Source organism: Trichechus manatus, unplaced genomic scaffold (assembly GCF_000243295.1).
Source record: "Trichechus manatus latirostris isolate Lorelei unplaced genomic scaffold, TriManLat1.0 scaffold00041, whole genome shotgun sequence".
NCBI classification, from domain to species: domain Eukaryota; kingdom Metazoa; phylum Chordata; class Mammalia; order Sirenia; family Trichechidae; genus Trichechus; species Trichechus manatus.
The window spans coordinates 5936557-5960592 of NW_004443977.1; the positions used below are offsets into that span (position 1 = coordinate 5936557).

The window sequence follows — 24036 nt, forward strand, 5'->3', positions numbered from 1 at the left end:
TTGAATGCTAGAACTCTCTCAGATGGTTGACTTCTAAGGCTTGGTTATCAGTGTGAGCCACTCTGTGACAAACGGCAGGGCAGCGGGTTCCAGACATTCTTGGAATCGCAAGTATATAAACAAAGAATTCAGCATTGCATCAACAAGTAGAAGTATTAAATGCTGAGGAGTTTGCAACAAGATGCACACATGAAGGAGGTAGTAATTTAATTTGGAGGAGAAAACCTCCTAAATTGGAATGAGCACCAAATATATGACAACAGAATCTGTAAGGAGTAAGCAGACCTTCATAGAAATGTGTGCTTTAAGCTTTCTTAATAGTTAGTCCACGTTAAAGCTCCTATTAAGTCCAGAGCAATCATTACCATTCTTTTAGATTTGACTTCCACAACAAACACATTTCAGACTTCACTGGATACATTAACAAAATGGATATGCAGTTAATTACTCTCCAACTCCTCAAGCCAATGATCTTTACAGCAACCCGGACAATTTCACCATAATCATGCAAACGCATACTCATCCTGGGCTGTTGGCCAACACCAGCCCCTTTGGAGTCAAGAAACACCATCTGAAGTTTGGGACCATTTTATGCAAATGAGAGAGCTATCAATGAAATGCATCCCATCTTTTCCCTACTAATCTTCTCTAATGTGTCATCCAGCAGGGGCTGCTGATTTGAATTTTTCAAAGTACTTGATTACATTTTTGTAAACTTGATTATTTGGCACCACTGGGCAAGGCTATTCTACTGTATCACCAAGCTTCTATTTCTTCACTGCAGGGGTTCTCAAACTTCAGTGTGTTTAAAAATCACCTGGGGGATCTTGTTAAACAATGTCTATTCTCCAGGCTCCACTCCCACGATGTGGATTTAACAGGTCTTGGGTGGGATCCAGGAATCTGCATTTTTTAACAAGTGCCCTGGTGAATCTGACACAGGTGGTCCTCAGACCACACAGTAGAGAGCAAGTGGCTTTCTCTTCTCCAACCACTGGATGAATATAAGACTAATGGAAAAGATACTTTTTTAAATTTTTATTTTACTGTGTTTGTGGTGATGACTTGAACAAACTAGAGGAAGTAAATCTCAAAAATGAAACTAATGTCCCTGCCATGACACAAGCTACTCACCATATCATAAATGAAGTTTGTCACCCAGTAGCATGTCACACCAATTCCCGAAATGTGCTGCAACTGCTTGGCTTTGGTCTGATGTTCCCTTACGACATAGGTGACAAAGCTAGCGGTGGTGACAGAGTAGCCCATCAGGATGGACAGCGCCACTAAAATATCGATCAAACTGCTGATTCTATAGTGAGCAATCAGGAGAGGGAAACGCACGTAAGTTTGTGGAACTCTCTTGCTTTCAGAAAGATTCATGACTAAAACCATCAACAAAACAGTACGACAGTTGGCTATGACACCAATAAGGCTTCCTGCAAGGCAGCCAGATAACGTCTTCTCCATGACTCTGCTGTGACCCTGGAATATATGTAGCTCTAGTGCCTCTGAACTGACTAGGGATATTTGATAGAAAAACCTCGGTCTCCAAGGGTTACAGGGAGTATGCAAGGCATAGATAGTTCTTGAGCATAGAAACAGTACTTAAACGCTATGCAGGGAAGTTGAAATGATGAAGCACTTGTGCACTTGACTTATAAAAGCGGCCAACTCTGTGAATTTGCAGTCAACAAGCTCTACTTGGCAGCTCCACTCTACACTCTTTCAGAAGCTTCCTTTTATCCCAGTCAGTGACATATACTACCAGCTTTTCTAGACTGACATTCAATCAGATACATCTGTGATTTCCAATTATAGCACTTTACATAGACGCTCAGCTACACCAAGGAGAAAGTACTCATGCCAAAAATATTGGCTTACGTAGCTTGTTCTTGGTCTTGCACTCCTGGATAAGGATGACTATACATGATGATGCCTGAAACAAGAGACAGTTTCTTTCATTAATAGGTATTCAGTTAATCAGAAATAGCAATTTTTAGATGAATACTCATACTTTGCTTCTTGGGCTATGATCTAAAAAATTCTAATTTGGAATAATCTTTTAAAGCATGAATAAAGTCCAAACTAATCTTTTTCCTAATTCCCATCAACTCCATAAAAACTAGTACTCACAAAAAACGAAAACACATTTTCCACATTGTGTGTGGAATCTTTGGAGAGGGCAACAATGCACACTTCTTACATAGCGTTTCCCCTCTCAATTACATTTAAGTATAATTGCTTTCCAATTTCTTCTCTCTATCTGGTCATTATATGTTTGTGTTTCAGTAGCGCCTTAGAAATGTATTGTTGTTAGGCGCTGTCGAGTCGGTTCCAACTCATAGAGACACTACGTACAACAGAATGAAACACTGCCTGGTCCTGCGCCATCCGCACAATTGTTGCTATGTTTGAGCCCATTGTTGCAGCCACTGTGTCAATCCGTCTCGTCGATGGTCTTCCTCTTTTTCGCTGACCCTCTACTTTACCAAGCATGATGCCCTTCTCCAGGGACTGGTTCCTCCTGATAACATGTCCAAAGTATGTGAGAAGAAGTCTCCAGCCTTCCTTCTAAGGAGCATTCTGGTTGTACTTCTTCCAAGACAGATTTGTTTGTTCTTCTGGCAGTCCGTTGTATATTCACTGTTCTTCACCAACACCATAATTCAAAGGCATTATTTCTTTTTCAGCTTTTGTATGCATATGAGGCATTGAAAATACCATGGCTTAGTCCTCAAAGTGACATCTTTGCTTTTTAACACTTTAAATAAACAACTCAAAGGGGAACTAATTATTTAAGGGTCTCCTCAACAGACACTGGAATCCCTGGGTTGTGCAAATGGTTAACACACTTGACTGCTAACTAAAAAGTTGGAGGTAAGAGTTCATCGAGAGGTACCTCAGAAGAAAGTCCTGGCAATCTACTTCTGAGAAATTAGCCATTAAAACCCCTATGGCACACAGTTCTACTCTGATATACAAAGGGTCTTCATGAGTTGGGATCAACTTGATGGCAACTGGTATTGGTACTGGTAAACAGACAGTTGCCACCCCCATTTGTCCTTTCTGTGTCATTGTCCACAGTGGGGAAATATTGTAGCCTGGGAGGATCCCTCCTTCTCCTTTACCTCTTCTAAGATGTCTATTGTTCTAGAGCCCTATCACACTACTGCACGGGAGCTTCAGCCACCCTCAAAGGATTTTCATTGAGGCATAAAAGTCCAGGAGGATTCAGAGATACTGGCTGGCTCCAGAAAAGTAGTCACTTAGTGCCAATACAGTCCCAAACCATTGGGATCTCCCAGAGTTGATTACGCTTTTTCTCCCATCCCTAAGAAGACTTTGGTTACACAGAGTCAAAATATTGACAACATTTCCCAAGGTGACCACAGGGTGACGGAAAAGTCTTCACCATCTGAATAACTTTGGAAAATGTTATGGAAATGAAGATGTCCCTTAAATACTTATTCATGTAGAGTCATAAGCTGAGGGAAAACTTTCTCACTTGCTGTTTATATAGCATGCACCCATATTTCAGAACATCCAAATATTATAGATTACCCTAAAGTTATATTCATCCTATTAAATTTATAATATTTATTAAGTAGAATGTGATATATATTGAAGTTGAATTCTGTAATTGTTGCATGTTTAAGAAAAAATATCTAGTCAACTCAAAATAAACTAATAACAATCACAATAACCAATTTGACCTATAATTTTAATCACATCATTGGGGGATGTGATTTTGTTTTGTATGTGGATTAGTGGGCTTTCTTTTTGCTGAGAGTCAATTTTCCTTGGGGCCCTACTTAAACCCTGTCGCTGAATTATAATATAGACAGGGGAAAACATTTCTTTTACTTCCCCTTTGTATTTCAGAATCAAGAAATACTCTATTTCACCAGAGGAATCTTTGCAAATACCTTTTACTCTTCTATGTAAAACGCTGCTGAACCATGATAATTATCTAGTTGTTTTCATACATATCTTTAGCTGAAAGATCAAGGGACAGTGTCAGGGTGAGGGATCTCTATCGTAATCCTCTCCGTGGTTTCTACAACATCCACCATAATGTCTCGAGTAGAGCGATTGGTCAAATAATGTTTATTAAATTGATTAGAATCTTAAAATTTCTTCTGCATACAATATAAATTAGAAATAAGACATTTTCTGTTGTCTCTACAGTTGTAAATCTAAAATGAGATGCTTCCTACTGCACTGACCATGGCTACCAATGCAACAAAAGGTAAGAATAAACACTGGGGTGGAGGGGGCAACTTGTCAATGTTTTAAAACATATAAACATTTAAATAGAAAGAGCCTAAATGTGTAACATTTGTTAGGGAAAACAAGCCAGCTATTTGGGAAGCAAAAGGAGAATTTTCATGTTAAATTAACCACTAGAGGGAACCATATGAATATAACGGATATTGACACTGCAAAGGAAAGCTGATTAAAAGATTTTTATTAGCATGTTAGAATTCAAAGAAAATCAATTTTACAGCTAAAGCAAAATCCCAATTCATGCAGACTCTAACAAAGATGCCTTAAAAGAAATAGTGTATGGGCGAGGTGGCAGGAGAATAATTGATTTTTTTTTTAATTTTTATTGTAGTGAAATTGGATTGATTTTTAAAGATAAGTAATTTGACCATGGTGGACCCCATACATGCATTAGGAAACAACTGAAGTAGTTCAGGATGACACAGATTTCTTCTTAGAAAGAAATCAAACTGCTTCAGAAAGCTACCACTATCTTAAGTCAATATAAGAAAAGTTAATAAAGAATAGAAGTCATACTACTAATAATCACTGTATAGCTCAAGCTAAGACTTGTTTTTAAATTACAAAAATAAATTTCCTTTTAGGGTCAAGACACAGTTTATGTTCTAGAATTCTTAATCCCTTATACTCTGTAACTTAAAAATTCAGTGGTAGGAGCCACAACAAACCTGCTGGAGTCTGGAGTGATTCTGATTGCCTTGGTCTAGGTAAAGAACACTAAGAATAAAGGACAACTGAATACAGGTTTCAAAAAGCTGACCTCCCTCAAAAGCGGCATCAATCTCTTATTCTCAACAGCACAACTTTGCTACATTTTCCCTAGTCATTTCTGCAGTTCCTATACTTCCATCATGTGTCACAGCAACAGATAGCCTCTTTGCTCGGAATAAGACATCCTGCTGAAAGTCAAGTGTCCAATCATATTTCAAACCAGGTTACACCAGACCCACCTGGTGTTAGTCATTGTTTAATTTACTACTTTTGACTGTGCCCTTTATTGATGCTCCATATCTAAGGATTATCCGTCTTGTTATTGTCTCCATGGTTCCTTCCGCTAAGAAAATGCCAAAGCAGTTGGGAAAAATACTGCTTTCTCTGAAAAGAAGACCCCTAAAGATTCTGTTGCTAGAATGAGTATTTGTCTCTACAGTTTATGTCTACAATCACCACTCCACCTGGCACACACTATTATGCCCAACAGTAAGGACGAAAGAAAAGCAGACATGGACATTTCTAAAAGATACATTTTACCTTTTTCCCTTGTATGAGTTCTGTTCACTAGGCTAGACACTCAGTGTTGGCCAGTAACAGTGTTACCCTTACTTTTCCTCCATCTTTATTGTTAATATTATTTTAAGGATCAGTATGGGAAAATGATTTGAGCGAGCCTCAGGATGAAATGCTCGATGAACAGTAATTGAATTAGAAAAAAAAGAATCAGTCGCTTTCAAATTTCAAATGCTATTTTATAAACTATGTGGAAGCCTCTTAGGAAACTCAACCTATGCAGACCTGGCTAAGTCCAGAGAAGCCATATGGAGTATTTAAAAAAACAGCAGACTGGAGTCAGACAGACCTGAGTTCAAATCTCACTTCTGAATCTTAGAGAAATAATAGTAGGGAACAATAATACTCATCCTAAGAGGGTGCTATAAGGATTAACAATAATTCATATAAAGCATGTGTCATATGGTAAGTGCTCAATAAGTGGTAATTTTTTGGTCAGGTGTAGAACTTTTTAGTTTAAAAGTTTTGTCTTCATGTTTAGATTTGTGAACATTTATTAACATGAACTATCTTTTAAATTTCGTTAGCTTGTATGCAAATAAATAGTTACAAAATATTTTCCTATGAGGTATAACTACTAGGATTGAGTGCCGACATGAACACAAAGTCAGTATTATTACCCTAACTTAATAAATAAGGACACTAAATTAACCTGAAGTTAAGGGTATTATCCAGAATGTTCCATCTGGCAGTCATTACTACTTCTATACTCTTTCTAAAGATCTGTGATTTAGAAGCCATAAAATACATGCCATTGGCAAGGAAACATGATCTAATGTGCATTTCTTTACAGGGAGTAGAAAAGTTGTAATATAAGAAGCTTCTGTGTAAGTAACTTTACCATGTCTAGCAGCATCATATTTTGACATGTTAACTCTCAGGAGGAAATTGTTCAGGCTGTTGAGGTAAGCTGGAAGGGAGTGATAGCCTTCTGGATCATACCATACCTGTCAAATTCCAAGAGAAGGCAAGATCAGTATTGGGTTCAAATACATTAGGCTGCCTTTACTTCTGACAGCCTATAGAACTTATACTTAAAAAAAAAAGTACCTATTTCTCAGTAACCTATTTCATTTTAGAAGATTATGAACCACCCCCAACAGTGTTGAGCACGAGTCTCTAAGTTTCCAACTTAGAGATGGGCAGAGATTGGAAACACAGCTGTTCCACGTGATAGCAAGCACTAAGTTATTAGTTATTCTGGTTCTTCTCCATAGGCAAAGCCTGGGGTAAACTAGCAAAACCATCTTCTCAGTTTCTGTGTTTGGTCCATGGTGATTCTGGGTCTAAAACTAAGGTCTTCTGGAGCTCAATAATAATAAGAAAAACAAATGGTATATACAGCAGACTATAGAAAGAAGTAAAACACATAAGTAAAGCATTGTATTCTAGGATCAAGATTAACAACCTTGAAATTCCCCCACCAACTTTCTATTCCTAGTTATTTACTTCAAAGAAGCAAATTACTTTATCTTCTACATCAAAAACAGAAGTATTTAAAATAATTATCTGTCTCATTTCAAGAAACCTAGTTGATAATTCTAAACTACAAATTTGATTTAGAGAGAAATTATTTTATATTAGAAACACCCTTGTTTATAAAGAATATTTACTCTGTGTGTGGAGGGGGGAGGAGGTAAGCAAAAAGAGAACATTCAAATCCTTAGCACTATTTACTTTCTATATGACCTTGTAAAAATCAGCTAAAATAGACCCAATATCTATCTCATAGGGATGTTGTAGAATGAAATTAGGTAGTTTGTGTATAAGGTGATCCTAGTGCTTGGCATATAACAGCCACTCAACAAATATTAGCTTCCCTACTTCCTCCCTACCTATGTATATGTCCCTTACTATCAGATGAAAAATATGTGAAGACCAATTTAAAATTCCTAAGACTACCATGATCAAATGGTTAATCATATATGTCTGGTTCTGTGACTTTAGCTTGTTTCAAAGCCTAGGTAAGTTCTAGAGGAAAAATAGCCAAAGGGGTTATTTATCTCCATCAAATGCAGTGGAGTTGCCATGTTCTTTAAATATCAAGATTAAATACATCTTTTTATTCCCTAAAAAATTATGACACATACATGAAGAAAAATGCATACAACATAAATGCAGAGTTTTGAAAAAATTATCAAGAGAGCACATACATTTAACCATCAGCCAGGTTGAGAAATAAAATATTGCCAACACCCAGAATATGTCCTCACAGAACCTCTGGGTCCTTCCAAATCACAATCTCCTCCCTCCACTCTAAAGGATATGGTGGAGTTTTGTCTACTTCTGAAGTTTATCATAAATGCAATCATACTTTATGCAGTCTTTTTTGTCTTTTCTTTTGCTAATTAATAATGGTCTGGCAGATTTAGCCTGTTTGCTGTACAGAGCTGAGTCCATCCATTTCTATTGCTGAAAGTTCCATTGAATAAATAAGCAACAATTTATTTATTTATTCTACCGTATATGGGCATTTGGAATTGTGCTTTTGTCTATTACGAGAAATAATATGCGAACACTTTTGTACATGTATCCTGGCACCACATGTGCACATTTCCCTGGGGTATATATGCAGGACTGGAACACTGTGCTGTGGGGTATACATATCTTCCACTTATTGAAAAATGCCAAACTTCTTTTCACACTGATTGTACTCACGTTTTGTTTTTATATCAAGAAAATGCTTGAACCTATCAATTTCACATTCTCATTTATATAACATCCTGGAAGAAAGATCCTAAGTTACCTTGGCAAGTGTTCTATTGACAGGAACTCCTGTTATGTCAAAACGAAGGTCATTACTCAAAGGCAGCCCAAAACTCCAACCTCCATATCTACATGGAAATATAAAATTTATATTAGTTTTAATGGAGAAAAATTTCATAAATAGATTCTAAAGTACTTAACTAGGAACTCAATCTTTTTTCCTTTCCATTAGGAACACATTTATCGTATAAAATAAATACAGCCTGACAATATTTTATATTTTTATTGATTCCCTTCATCATATTTTAGTCTAAAGTGTACAGTATAATTAGAGGTAAAACGTCCTTCTAAATAATTGCAAATGTGGAGTGATCATTCTGAAAATGAGTGACATATAATTTAATAATTCCCTCCATCTTGACTGATACATGTACCATATTAAAAATCTTAAGATTTTAGTGCTTCAGTAAGCTTCGTTTTTTTAAATTAATATTAAAACAATATAACATCAACTCTTATCCTTTTCAAATAGCTCCATTTCTTCTATTCCCCAAACTGTTTGCTCTAGCTTGTCCCCTAGTGCCATATCTTTTCTCTTTCTGGATGTCTGCAGTTGAATCTATTTAACTACTTATCAGTTCACGGTATGCTAAAAATATAAAACTGATTTTAAAGACGTTGAAATAGTAATAATAAGAATATTGTTGTATGTGGAGCGGCTGAGTGGATTTGAACTGCCAACCTCTCGGCTAGTAGCCAAGCACTTAACTGTTGTACCACCAGGGCTCCTTAATAATAAGAATTGTTGATATAGGTTAGTTTAAATGTTCACCAATTAGGGTCAAGTTAAAGAACTAATGATACAGTCACACTAGAATAATCTTCTTTTCTCTATCATCCTAAATGTGATGCTACAGAGCTATACTTTTGACATGCAAAGAACACCATAGTATAGTGTGCACGTAAAAAAAAAAAAAGCAGGTTTTCAAGCCATTTGCATAATAAACCTGATTTTATTGAAAATAGTTATGTGTATATCTGTGACTAGAAAATTTCTAGAAGCATGTACACCGAAACACCAGCAGTGATTATATCTGGGTGTAGAGGGACTATTCTTTCTTATTTTTTGCTTCTGTGTAGTTTCTAATTATTTACAGTGAACATTAATCTTTTATGTATATTGAAAAAGGAAGGAGGAAAGAGATAGAGGGAAGGAGAAAATTGTAGCTACTGCAAGCTGATCAGCTTTATATCCATGGTAAATAATTAAGCAGCTTAGGTATAAGCCTGTGGCTTTGCTAACACGTGAACATATTTTGTACACATGCAGATATCATACTTCTAAGTCATTCATATCAGAACTAAGGCTGATTGTCATCAAAAGCCATGGCTTAAAACTATCTGAGTTGGTATAATCCACTCAATAACTTGCCTTTTGCTTTAAGAAAATAATATGTGCAAATTTAACAATATATTTTTGAGACTTAAAAAAAAACACACAAAAACCAAATGCTTTTTCGATTTGCTCAAACGAATCTTAAACTAGAATCATTACTAAAATTTCAATACATGAAGCTGTTTAAATTAAACTGAGAATTTAACTATGTAAATAATCAATCGAAATGTGCATCTATTGTCTCTATTGTCTCAAGTTCAGAAGGCAATTGGAATTAGAAAGCAGGATACGCTAAATTAAATAAATTATACATAGAATACCTTTTTTGGGTAAACTCATTGGCAGTTGAGATAAGATAATTTTCGACAGGGTGTCCACTGAGGTCATAAATTATTTGGGAAGTATAAGTTCTTCTGTGAGGTGGGAAATAGTTAGATTCAGGACATTTCTGAAAAATAAAGTAAAAAATTAAGTTATTTCTGGCTAAAGCTGTGCAAACCAAAGAGTCAAATAGTCAAGTTTCAGAGCCATGATTGTCTATTACTGCAATTGCTGAAGTGGGATGTGACTGCCTTCCAAACGCGAAACAGCTCTGAAAAAGAAGTCATTTTGCCAAGAAATTAAAACAAATAACTATTACTAATGTGAGCGTAGACATGTGTTCAGGGTTTGATTACAGGCTGCAAAAGAACACAGGTTAACTAATGTTCGACCTTTCTTTCACTGTGCTGACAAAATTTAATATGTTTGGAGAATAACATTAAACAATAAAATGATTCAAAATTCCCTCAATAATTCAGAGGGAAGGAAAATATGTTTGTCTCTAAACTGAAAAGATAAGTTCAACAGGCAAACTTTTCAGGGACTGACAGCAGTGGATAAAAAGTTTACGTTTCTTTAGTCTCAGGTACAAAACTTAGGCGACAGTGCTTCATTTATATATTACACATATATACACACACACAAACATATGTATATATGTATATGTAAACTTTTTTATTTTGGAAAATTTTATATTTACAGAAAAATTGCAAAGATAGTACAGACAGTTCCTGTATACCCTCACACAATTTCTCCTGTTGATAACATCTTACTTTATCATTGTGCATCTGTCAAAATCAAGTACATCGGTACATTACTATTAAGTAAACTCAAAGCTTAGTTTTAACCACCTATTTTTATGCTCATATCTTTCTGCACTTCCTGACCACTTGCTTTTCAGTGTAGCTTCTCATGCTTCACTGCCAGGACATTTTGTTTGGGAAAAGTCTAGCGCTTTCCCTGTTCTTCCTCCTAGCTCTTCGCACTATATTCCAGAGCCTGAGGTTAGCACCGCACGTGTCCCAAGAGCATAAAATCGCAAGTTGCTCTAAAAAATGAATGCTGGGTTTTGCCTTACGTCCCTGTAGTTCTATCAACTTGAAGATCACATTATAGAATGCCACTGGTTCCACAAATATCATAATTAAATGAAGATACCCCTATGTATGCAGTGCAATTACTTTAGCTTTAACTTTTTATTAAATTATTATAGATACAGAAGAGTGTACATATTATAAGTACACTGCTTGATGAATTCTGACAAACTGAACACACCCCATGTAAACAGCAACTGGGTCAGGAAACAAAATACTAGTACCCTGAAAGTCCCCTCATCATGTTCCCTTCCTGTCAGTACGCCCCCTAAAGTAACCAGCACGGATTAGTTTTGCCTGCTTTTGTATTATATAAATAGAATCATATAATATGTACTCTCGTCTGTCTTTTTTTTCACTCACAATTATGTTGGTGAAAACTTCCATATGACGTGTGTAGTTGTAGATCAATCATCATTCTTATTTTGCTGTATAGTATTCCATTGTTGGAATATATTCCATTTGATTTATCCGTTCTACTGTTAGTGGGCATTTGGGTAATTTTAGTTTTTGGCTATGATAAATAGTGTTGCTATAAATATACTAGTATATGTTTCTTGGTGAATATATTCTCACTTCTGATGGGTGTTTAATAGGAGTGGAATTGCTGGTCCCATAGGGTATATATATCCTCAGCATTAGCAGATATTTTCAAACAGTTTTAAAAACTGTTTGCACTAATTTACTTTCCCATAAGTATGAGACTTCTGGTTGCTCCACATCTTTGTCAACACTTGGAATTTTCCTTTTTATTCCTTTTAGCCATTCTAGTGAGTGTGGAATAGTCTTGCATTGTGGTTTTAATTTGTGTTTTCCTCATGACTGTCATTTCATATTTATTGGCCATTTGGATACGCTCTTTGTGAACTATCTCTTCAAGTATTTTGCCCATTTTTTAAATTGGGTTATCTATATTTGTCTTATTGATTTCCAGAGCTCTTTATATATAGTCTGGTTATATAATCTGGATATGGTCCTTTGTTGTGTATTGCGAATATCACTTCCACTCTATAGGTTTCCTTTACACGCTCGTTCTTACTGGTGTCTTTTGATGTTCGTGCAGTATGATTTCTTTTTCTCTCGAAAAACTGAGACTTAGCTACTTTATTCATAGCTTATGTCTAATATACAGAGCATAAGTTACTCAGAGTGGTTTCTTTATTATTATAGATCTGGAAATACATAGATCTGTAGATATTAAATGACAAAATAAGTTGAAAATGAACAAATCTACTGATTTTTTTAATAATAAAAATTATCCAGATTCCTATTTTAGATATCAAGTAAATTGATTTTTACTCTGATGTCAACAAATATATGAAAAATTTTGAAATTAGCTAAATTAGATGAAGGGTTAGAAACCTCTTTGGATACTGGTAAGACCTTATTGGATCCCAGCTCTTATTGTGAGTAATCATCTTGCAAGAGAACATGAAAATGGGTTGCATTTACTGAAAATATTTTCATTCCGAAATACTGAACCAAGACAGATCAGGGTACAATCATATGCTACTTTGAAGAAAATATCGTTAGATTCTTCCTCTATTAAAAAGTAAAGTTGACAACATCATGACTCTCAGAAACTAATAGTGACTTCTTTTCTTCAACAATCTTTAATTTGCTTTGTGAATTTGGTTCTCTTATAAGTCTGGTGAATTAATAGGCCTAGAAAACCAAGGTGTGTATCTGCAGAATACAAAGTAAGTGATGGCTGGATAATTTTTTATAATTCTTTCAGGAAATGGACTTTTCTTGAAGCCTGGAGTTGTAGCTTAGACTTATGAAGTCTGTTCTAGACTTACACATTCCTGCCTTCCCAGCTGACCACTACTGTGGCAGCTACACTGTATTTTCATGTATGACAGTTATGGTGGCATTTTGTTGTACAAAATATGTAGCTTTCTAGTTAGAACTGAACTGAGACCAAAAATTCATTTTCAGTTGGTTTCCATGAAGGTAGAATACCAACTTTTGGAAATTTGGCATTAGATGGATTTAAAACAGTGACCTGAAGTTCAAAGTCAATATTTTTGAGCTGCCCAAGTCTTCACCTCCGAGCTATGAGCTTCCATAAAGTATAATTGTACTGACTCTTTGGTAACCTAGGTAGATCTTTCAGGTTTCAATGTTTATTCCTCCTTTTTTTCTATTCCCTGGAACTTAATTCCATCTTACCTGGACATTTTTTGAGCAGGTGCAGACACTAAAAATAGTGCTAGGTTCTCCACTGGTGTTCCATTTTCCAAGAGTGCCTTCCTTTAAACATCTTCTGCAAATAAATAGTATTGAAATGAGGTGTGTGTTCTCATGTTTATGTATGAGTATACAAGCAAGTACTTGTTATTAAATTCAAGTATGCAGTCCTAGCTATGATTTTACTGATTTTTCATTACTGGACTACACATTGCACTACTGTTTTCAAATAATTTAACATTTTGCCATGGGTGATTGAGGGAGAGCACTTACTGATTAAATGGTGTTAAGACCAAAGCTCATTGAATTATCTTAATGTGACAGGACAGGACTTTCTGTCCTCTTATTCTCTTTGTTCTTTTCATCCTCACCTCTGATGAGAAGGCAATACTTTAACATAATAATGCACCAATGTCAGGGTTACATAAGCTACGTACTATCTTGGTAGTTTGAATAAGCATCACCTTGAAGTGTAAAATCTTGGGATTTAGAGTCAGAAGACTTGAGTCTCGGCTTTCTCTATACAGCTTACTATCTAGATTTCTTTAGACAAGTAGCTTAGTCCCTGTGAGCCTAAATTTCTTTATCTGTAAAATGGGATGAATAATGCAAAGGGTTACTGTGATTGTTAAACGAAAATATGCATACAAAAGAGCTGTACAAATTATAAAGCACCTACTGTTTATTACTTTATTAGTACAGGATAGCATAGCCACGGAATGGATTAAAGGAGATACGGAAAAATCTATTCAACACATATTTCTGTTACAGTACTGCCCTTCTCCAGGTACACACAGACACACAGACACACAGACACACAGACACACACACACACAGACATGCTCATACCCAAACTAAGATGCTGAAAAGGAAAGAAAAGGAACAAGAACCACTTACGGATCATTGGTGTTCAGACATGTGTTGTCAATGCCAGGGAAGGCCCACATTGCTGAGACCAGTGGATTGGTCGTTGTGTTAAAATTCCTGCAACATAAAAAAGAGAGAAATTCATGATTCTTCTACCAGTCTCCCATATTAAACTCATGCTCACAAATATTTGAAGAAATGAAACATGCTGTCTATAGAACTGTTTTCTTAAAAATCTAAGAAAGACCGTCTCGGAAAAAAAAAAATCAGAGGAAAATATGTCTATACCTCTATTCGGCTGCCTTGTTATTCTAATTGTCACATGCATTAAGTGTTCACCTACTGTGCATGTAAAATTATATTATACAGAATTCCGACATGACTATACAATAATTACGGGATGGACAAAAAGCTATGTGCTCTATATTACAACAGATTGGAAAGTTAAGGCCTAGCATGATTAAAGTCTAGTCATTAAAAATAAATATTTATTAAAACATTATTTTTAGAGCACCAAAAACTCTTAAAAAGCTATTTGGTGGTGATAAAAATGGCATGTTGCCATAAATCAAACTGCCCATTCCTTTCTCAGAATCAGATATTACGGCTCCTAAATTCTTTACTCTTCACATTCAGTTAGACACAAGAACGCCTCTGGGAGCGCTTGGGAAATGCCATTTTAATAAAGGAAAGGAAAGAAACATACGCATAAAAGGATGTCTGTTCAGTGGTGCCATACAAAGATGGGGAGAGCTGGATCTCTGGGTAACTGTTGCTGGACTCTCTCAGTGTGCCAAGGCCCATGGCAGTGGTTACAAAGACGATGGGGAGGATAATCTGAGCGATGACGCCTTTCCAGTTCCTGCGGGTGTGGTGGAACCTCTTGATGAGTATAGCTGTTACCTTCTTCAGTAACAGTCCAAACCCATCCAGTCTCTCTCCTCTCACCAGGATTTTGTCTGTTTAAGAAAAAGAGACTCAATATGGGTCTGAAAAATTTTGGTAAATCAAGGAATAAAGTAACTTCAAAAACTATGGATGGACAGTATACGTGGTGTGGTAGGGAAAGCTTATATTTTGAAGATTTGGATTTGAGGTTCAGCTCCTCACTTATCAGCCTTGGGCCCGAGCCTCAGTTTCTCCACTGCGAAAATTAAGGGCCAAAATACACATCTCATAGAGATTTATGTAAAAGTGCTTTGAAAATTGTAAAGCACAATTGGAGAGATATTATTAGTCATTTACATAGTAATTTGACATTTAAAAGTCAGCTATCTAAAATTTTATAAATGAATATTGTCCCTAAACTCCAAAGACTCAATACAGGCTCAGTATGTATTACTAGTTACTAATTATATTACTATAATAGTCAAGAGATAACTTCTATCAAGAGTAAGAATTCAAATAAATAGAAACTAAAACACCAGTCTGGTCTAAGAACTAGTTCCGATTGTGACTAACTCAGTGATTGTATATTTATTTGGTTCTGATTCTAACATGAGGTCCAGCGAATTTTTCCTTCATAAGGGAAAGGAAAATAACCTCTCCTCCAAGGTAAAATTCTAGCTCAAACATTTATTACATTCTCTTCAGAAATGTAAGATGATTAAACAGTGTTTCAAAATGCCAGCTTTTCTATTATCAGTTGCTGTTAAGTCGATTCCGATTCATGGCAACCTCATATGTTGCAGAGTAGAACTGCACTCCATAGCGTTTCAAAGACGGTGACCTTTCAGAAACAGATCACCAGGACTTTCTTCTGAGGTGCCTCTGGGTAGGTTTGAATTATCAACTTTTTGGTCGGTAGTTGAGCGCTTAACCATTTGTGCCACCAAGGGACTCCTACCTTTACTACTAGGGCCATAAAAAAGAAGTCATTGGAAAAAATGTCTGCTCTCTCCCCACTTTGAAAAGCTCTTCAAGTGCTGAGAAAAATTTCATGACTTCTGACAGTAAGAGCAGCTTTCGAGGCCATAAACGGTTGCCTCCTCAATAGAACTCTTATTAATAATAATTTCAACAGTCCCCTGTAAAAATAGGTTCAAATATAACATTCTCTTCTTAGGCCTGCTGCCAAGCACTTTGCAAGTAATAAGATGACAGTATTCGTCAACTCTGCGTATATTTTTAATTCTCCATCACAAATTATGCAGCACAAAAATCATGATCTTCATTTAGTTGATAAGAAAAATACAAAGCTGCTTAATTTAAAATGAATTCTAATTAAACAGAGTGAACAAGTTTAAATGTGAACTCATATCTCTGTAAAGGGGAATTGGACAAGGAACTGAGTATTTTAAGTTAATTAGTATGCTTTTCTGTTTCTTGAGAAATTACATGTGGATGACTTACAGGTGTATCAAATGGAGTAAATGTGCTTTCTAAAAGATAATGTCAATGAGGGGAACATTTTGACTTAATAATAGTTTCAAACTATGAGACAAATGCAGAGGCAAATAAATAACATTTACTTCCTGAGGCAGATGACCCCATTCTAATCAAAGTCCTTGAGTCCATGAACTCTACAACTATATTCCCCAAAAGATTACAAATGAGGAACATGGCAGAGATTATCTTTTTTTTGAGTTTTAGACCCAGGCAAATGTCTAATGAAAAATTCTGTTTCTGGAGATTATTTCCCAATTTAAGCATACTGTAGACATGACTACTCCATAATTTATATATCATTTTGTAAATATGCTTCTTTAAGTAAATAGTGTTTCCAAAGATATAAATTAGCTGTCAGAAAGACGAGACAATATAAGTTATTTGCAATTTCAAAAAGTAGACCTTTTGAAACCCTCAAGTTTGTATAAAAAATATGATTTTTCAAACACTTCTTGTGTGAAGAATTGGAAGGAAAGAAGGAAAAACTATTATCATAAGTTTCTAGCCATCAAGAGCAACTTCTTCCATGCAGATACCCTCCTCTGTTTTAAGCATTTTGTCAGCACCTGAATAGTCCAGAATGGGAGGAGGTTAGACATTCTTCCAATTAGACATTTTTTACTTTTTTGTGACCCTTGCCTCCACTTGAGCAAGTCTAATAACAGGGAGTGAACTACCTTCAAAGGTAACATGGGTTGTAAGAAGCATTTTAATGTGTTCCCGAATGTAAAACTCTAGTAAGTTACATCTTGAATACAATTTCTGGTGAGTAGAAAGAACACTCATCACCATCCTATCAAGGAAGTCCTTCCACGTTCTTCTAAGGATTTTTGAAAAAGAGAATTCGATTCGACTTAATGAATATTTGTGTAGTACACACGGGATTGCCATGGATCAGAATCAACTTGACAGCAACTGCTTGGTTGGTTTACATTTCCTTAGTCCTTCTGAATTTAGAAAGAACATCTAAAGTTGAATTAAAAATATAAAAATCTGTCCTGAGATTTTCACATTGATAACATTTATTGGAATTGAGCAAAATATCCATATTAAATTTATACCATCTCTGTCTGTGAAATTGCTGCTGCTCACAGATAAATCGTCCGGAGTTGAGATGCCACTGGTACTGGAATTTCCAATCTCCTTTTGTGGTAAGTGCTCAAGACTCATATCACTATCTTTCTGTGACTCTTTAGTCAAGTTCAGAAAGACCTAGAAAGAGAAGCCAGGTTACTTCATTCACATAAAAAGCATAAGCCTTTTCCAATTTCTCAGCTCAATTTTGATTTGGAATTTTTAGTACTTTTATTGGATAAATGTAAATCTATATATATACATATAATTAAATACAATTAATAAATATTATTTATTTATTTCCCATCTGACTTTCAGTGAATATTTTTGTATGTAAAAAAAAGTCTTCTCTAATTGAAGCAACATGCTCATTCTCAGAAGTCAATCTTACATAAAAATGGCATTGAGAGAATTTTAAGACTTTCTGATTTGTGAAATATTTCTTTAAAAAATATACTTTTAAAAGTATACATAGTTTTTTTTTTTTTTTTAAGGCAACAGAAAATTATATAAGTTTTTTTAAAAAAGAGAAATGTCCAGGCATACCTCTTCCACGGTGGTGTCTGAAATGCCATAGCACCCGATGTTGAGGTCACTCATGCCATTGTCCAGCGCTCTTAGGAGCGATAGATAGGCTCCTGAGACTTTGGTGCTAAATGGAGGAAGCACATAAACAAGCTCTCCCCCAATATCCTCCTTGAGATAGGCTTCAGGAAGGTGTGATTGGATCATTGATGTCACAGCCATCGTGTCACATACTGCATTCACCTTTAGATTTGGACACTAGAGATAAAAACAGAAGTTAAACAACTGCTTCTCCGTACACTGCACTGGCCAGGGCCGAAATCGCAGGCTACTGAGTTCTTTAGGCCACACTGAACCTAAGTCTGATCGCACCTCTCTGCTGCAGTGGCTTTCTCTCCCACGCAGGGACCTGACAGTGATCTACAAGTCACTGGGCTACCAGCTCCATTCTCCCACCCCATCTTGCCCCTTCTCTGACCTCATCACCTACCATCCTCCCTCTCACTTGCTCTACTCTAGTGACACTGGTCTCTTATCAGTTGCTAAAGCACTCCAGGCACAGGGCCTTTGACACTGTTGTCTCTTTGCCCCCAGTTATCCACATGGCCCACTCCCTTACCAACTCCAAGTCTTGGCTCAACTCTCACCTTCTCAGAGATGCCTTCCTTGAGATCCAACTTAAAACTGCACTTCCCAGCATTTCCTATTCACCCTCCTCTGATTTATTTCTACCTATAGCTATGACCACCTGTTAATACACAAAATGGAGCCCCTGGGTGGTACAAATGATTAATACACTCAGCTGCTAACCAAAAAGTTGGAGGTTTGAGTCCACCTAGAGGCACCTTGAAAGAAAGGCCTGGTGATCTACTTCCAAAAAAATCAACCCTTGAAAACACTATGGAGCACAGTCCAACTTTGACATTAGATGGCGTTGCCATGAGTTGGAATCAACTCGTGGCAACTGGTTTTCTAATATACTAAATAATTTCCTTATTGATTTTATCTCTTGAGTTTGTAACTCTCATCAGAATATAACTGTCATAAGGGCAGAGATTTTAATATCATCAGTTCACTGCTATATCCTCAGTGCCTGGAACAGTGCTTGGGCACATATTATGACATAGTAAACATCTGTTGTTGTTGTTAGGTGCTTTTGAGTTGGTTCTGACTCATAGTGACCCTATAGGACAAAGAAGAACTGCCCCATGAGGTTTCCAAGGAGTGGCTGGTGGATTTGAACTGCCAACCTTTTGGTCAGCAGCGGAGCTCTTAACTACTATGCCACCATGGCTCCAGTAAACACCTAATAAATAATTTTTTAAATTAATTAATGAATATAACAATGAACCACTTTTTATACTTTGGAAGTCACATCAGGCTGATCAGCTATCAAGTAACTGGTAGTAGTCAAAATCTCCTCAATAGCATATAAATCAGGGCTTGGTACTGGTTTGTTGCAGTTCAAACCCCTGCTGAGAATTTGCATTTCTAACAAGTTCCCAGGAAGTTATACATAAGAATCACCTGGGGATCTTGTTAAACCGTAGATCCTAATTCAGTATATCCAGGGTGGAAATGCAAATTATCAGCAGGGAATTTGTTAGAAATGCAAATTCCCAGCAGCGATTCAAACCAGAACGAACTGGTTCAGAGCTCTGATACAAATCTTACACCATATTGTTAAATCATATGCTATTTCAGGTGGTACGGGATCTTTACTCAGCATTTTAGTCCTTCAAAAGATGTAAAAGCATTGTCGGCACGTTCAAGTTGGTTTCCACATGGTCACTTGAGGAGTACCAAGTACCAGAAAGTGAATATGTAATTTCATATTCTCTTTGTTTGCTTTTGATAAAGCAGAACATCTAATTTTTAGGCTTATAGATAGAAATGTTACGAGACTCAAAGGCTGGTCCTCTGCCTTAGGATGTGGATGATATTTTATCTAGCACAGAGGTGCTCAACATGGGCTCCTCAGACCAGCCTCATCACCTAGGAACTTGGTAGACCTGTAAATTCTGGAGCCTCACCCTAGGCCTAGGGAATCAGAAACTCTGGGGATGCGGTCCGCAATCTGAGTTTTAACAAGCCCTCATATTGTTTTGATGCTTGTTTGAATTAGAGAATCACTAATCTAGCAGAGGAAGGAATTTCAGCAATGGATTTGGGGAGACATTACCTCAGTTTTACATAAAAAATTAACTTACGACTTCATAATGAGGTGTATTTTCTCTTCTACAAACCTTCCTTTTGGTGAGTGTGAGGTGATACCCATCACCAAATGCTTCCTTTAGGTAGAATGGTGACCCACAACACCGAAGTCCACCCTGCTCTAGGAAGGCGATGCGGTCACTCAGCACTTCAGCCTCATCTAAGTGGTGTGTCGACAGAATGATTGTTCTGGCTTAAAAATACAGACAAAAACAACAAAGTATGAAAAATGAAGATACAGTTCCAAAGATATATACAATTAGCAAGAGTGTGTCCTGTCACAAAGTTTTATTAGTGGTTACCAGGGGTAGGAGAGAGGGGAAAGGGGGAGCCATTGTCTAAGAAGCATTGAGTTTCTGTTCATGGTGATGGGAAATTTGGCCAAGATTATGGGTGATGGTTGCACAACATGATTAATGTAATTGATATCACTAAACTGTACATATGAAAAATGTTGAATTGGCAAATGTTGTGTTATACAGATTATTACAAACTTTTTTTTTTAAAGCATGTCCTGTCACATATAAGGAGAAGAGCCATGTTTTATGAGCTAACTGAAAACCAACTGACCAGAAGGAGCTTCCAAAATGATCAAAGAGAAACTCAAGAAGGGTGTCCCTAGGTCTTTGGGAGTGTTTTATATATAAGCTGACAGCAAATAAGTATTTATTATGCTGTATGGCTAAGTGTCCATCATTTGTAGTATTGACATTGGCAACTCCTGGTAGTCTGCTAGAGTTTTGCTTCCTTGGCTTCATTGCCCTTCCTCCCTTCTCCCCTCCTTCCTTGCATCCCTCCTTCCCTCCTTCCCTCCTTTCCTCCCTCCCTCCCTTCTTTTTTTCCTTTCCTCACTATAAAAAAGCAATAATTTTAAAGACTTTTTGAATATTCCTCTCTGATTAATCCACTCCACTCTGATTGCTCCTTTGCTTCACATCCTGTTAGCACTTATTTAGTCTGTTTTCAGTTTATTTTCACTTGTGTATATTTGGTATCTCTAATTAGATTCTAAGCTCCTCTAGGCAGACTTTGAAACCTTTTTTTTTCTGCATTGCAAGTTCTCCAGAAAGACCTGTGAAGTACTCAACTCACAGCGTACACTAAAAACAAAACAAAACTCATTGCCCTCGAGTCGATTCCAACTCATAGCGACCCTGTAGGACAGAGGAGAACTGCCCCATAGAGTTTCCAAGGAGTGCCTGGTAGATTTGAACGGCCGTCCTTTTAGTTAGCACTAGATACATATTAACTAATTGGCCCAGAAGTATACCTGGGATGAGAGAAGACCTGGGAGGGGGAAACAATCATAGACATTTAAAGGATATCATAAACAAAAAAGACGTCCTCTTGCTGCTGTCTATTTCAGACGACAAAATTGTGACTGTAGGGTAGAGAAGTTACAAGAAAGCATTCATACCAGTTTTGTTCTTGGATATAACATCCCATATACTTCGACGAGAACATGGGTCAACTCCAGTTGATGGTTCATCCAAAATGACCACCCTTGATCCACCAATAAGAGCTATGGATATGGATAACTTCCTCTTCATTCCTCCCGACAATGTTCCAACTCTCTTATGACGATGGCTGTACAGTCCAGTGTCTTTTAAAGTCCTTCAAAAAGTAGTGTATAGTGTTTATAATTTAAAGATATAATATTTGAATATAGGAAAAATACAATAAATAGCATAAGTGATAGGTATTCACTAAGCAACTATAATGTGCTCAGCAAGGTACAAAGAACTATTGATGACTGGTAAACCTACAGTTTTCTATTTACTGTGTAGCTGGAGGTACAAAATTAATACTCAGAAAACAATATAAGAGAACATATATTTCATTATTTTATTCATTTACTTGACAAGCATTTGTAGAGTGCCTGAGTACTTTGGATAAGGCTCCGTTTTATGTGCTGGGGAAAGATCAGTAAGCAGATAATGTTTTTACCCACAAGAGATTATGGTCTAGTATGTGTGTGTATGGGGAGGGATGCAGGGGAAATTCAGTCAATAAACATGTTCCCAAGTAAGTGTATAATACGCCAAGTAGTGATAAATCCATTAAAGAATAAATAAAGCAGGATACATGAGATAAGGATGCCTGTGGCATGCTATTTTAGGTATCTCTTTTATATACAGTGGTTACCTTAGAGAAGGTGATATTTGAGCAGAGACCTGGAAAGTGGAAGAGGCAGCCAAGTGGCTATCTGGGAAGAGCACTGTAAACAGAGGGGACAGTAAGTGTAAAGTCCTGAGGCTGCAGCAGGCCTAACATAGTTAAGGAATAGCACCTAGACCAGTGTGCTCAGAGAGGAGTGAATGACAGAAAGAGTGGAAGGAAATGATATCGGAAGAGGAACTGGGGAGCAGGTCACGTAGGGCCTCGTAGGCCTTACTAAGAACATTACTGAATTTTCCACTGCGTGGTAGGAAGCCATTAGAAGGTTTTGAACCTAGGAGTTACATGGTCTGATCTATAGTTTAAAAGAATTATCTTGGCTGCTCTTTGAAGAACAGACCGTATGAGAGAAGAATAGAAGTTGGGAGTCTAGTGAGGAGGCTTGGAACAGTACAGTAGTCATGGAGATTAGAAACAGAGGATTTGGGGCAATATGGGTGCCAGAGACAAAGAGATTTAAACAATTCCATATAGAAGAACAGGCTGGTAAGGATAATGACATTAAGAGTATATAATACCAGAGAGGTAGAAAAACTAAAAGGCAATAGTTTATGAGAAAATATTTCCTACTGGTATTATTACCATAGCTTGACTGACCAAGCTATAGGTTTTTGAGAGGATTTACCAACTCATGTTTTTGTTACTGTCACAACTCACCGTTTTACTTCCTCATGCAGCTGCTTTCTAGTCCAGTGAGGAACCTTGATGGAGCCATATAGGAGCAGGTGCTCCTTCGTTGTGAGGTAACTGAACAAGACATCATGCTGCATGCAGACCCCCATGTTCTTTCGTACAGTATTTAGGTCTGTTTTGATATCTTTTCCATAAACAAAGATGGCTCCTGCTGAGGCCTCAAACAGCCCAGTCAACATTGAACTGGAAATAAAGAAAAGATAAATTAGGTAGGAACCAAGCATTTAAGCTAGATTGTAGGACTAAATATATTTCAGTTGTTAGCAAACATTGTTACAGCGTATCTCCTCAGGCAAGGTCAAGTTATGAAATGAAATTATATTAAACAGGAATAAATAAAATTACTTTTGAGTTGTTAATAATTTACTGCATAATGATATGTTAATGTGAATAATCTCACTACATAATGAGAATGATGAAGATGAAGATGATGGTGTTGGTGGTGGTAATAATGACAGAAAAGGTTGGGCTTTTTAATTGCAAGTATACTTTTCTAGAGCAATTTCATGCACTTCCCTGGCATTAGATAGTCTCTGTAGGCTGATGAGTCCCTAATTCATACCTCTAGCCCAGACTTCATCACTCCATTCCAGGCTTGCTCCAAATATCCAAAAGGCAATGCCATTTCTCCTCTACATGTCTTACAGGGTCCTCAAACTCAACATGTTTTAAACTCATGATCTTTGCTTTGAAACCTGCACCTTCACCAGTTACCTAGTTCAGTTTATGATAAATCCATGTACTGGTTGTATAAGCTTGAATCCAGGAGTCATTTTTATACCCCTCTCCTATTTTAGCCTCTAGGCTCTG

The 24036-nt window shown here is 36.7% G+C and overlaps 1 protein-coding gene across 1 annotated transcript in view; it reads right to left on the reverse strand.

Moving 5' to 3' along the window:
- Nucleotides 1-24036, reverse strand: part of ABCA12 (ATP binding cassette subfamily A member 12) — a 181455-nt gene that overhangs the window by 20659 nt on the left and 136760 nt on the right. Inside the window, exons 29-41 of the mRNA XM_012555555.1 lie at nt 23191-23409; nt 21773-21969; nt 20388-20548; nt 18163-18399; nt 17604-17754; nt 14861-15113; nt 14185-14271; nt 13270-13363; nt 10000-10127; nt 8324-8411; nt 6419-6524; nt 1885-1939; nt 1135-1312 (exon numbers count right to left, since the gene is read on the reverse strand). Coding sequence (XP_012411009.1) covers nt 1135-1312; nt 1885-1939; nt 6419-6524; nt 8324-8411; nt 10000-10127; nt 13270-13363; nt 14185-14271; nt 14861-15113; nt 17604-17754; nt 18163-18399; nt 20388-20548; nt 21773-21969; nt 23191-23409 — 1954 coding nt within the window. The remainder of the gene's footprint in view (nt 1-1134; nt 1313-1884; nt 1940-6418; nt 6525-8323; nt 8412-9999; nt 10128-13269; nt 13364-14184; nt 14272-14860; nt 15114-17603; nt 17755-18162; nt 18400-20387; nt 20549-21772; nt 21970-23190; nt 23410-24036) is intronic.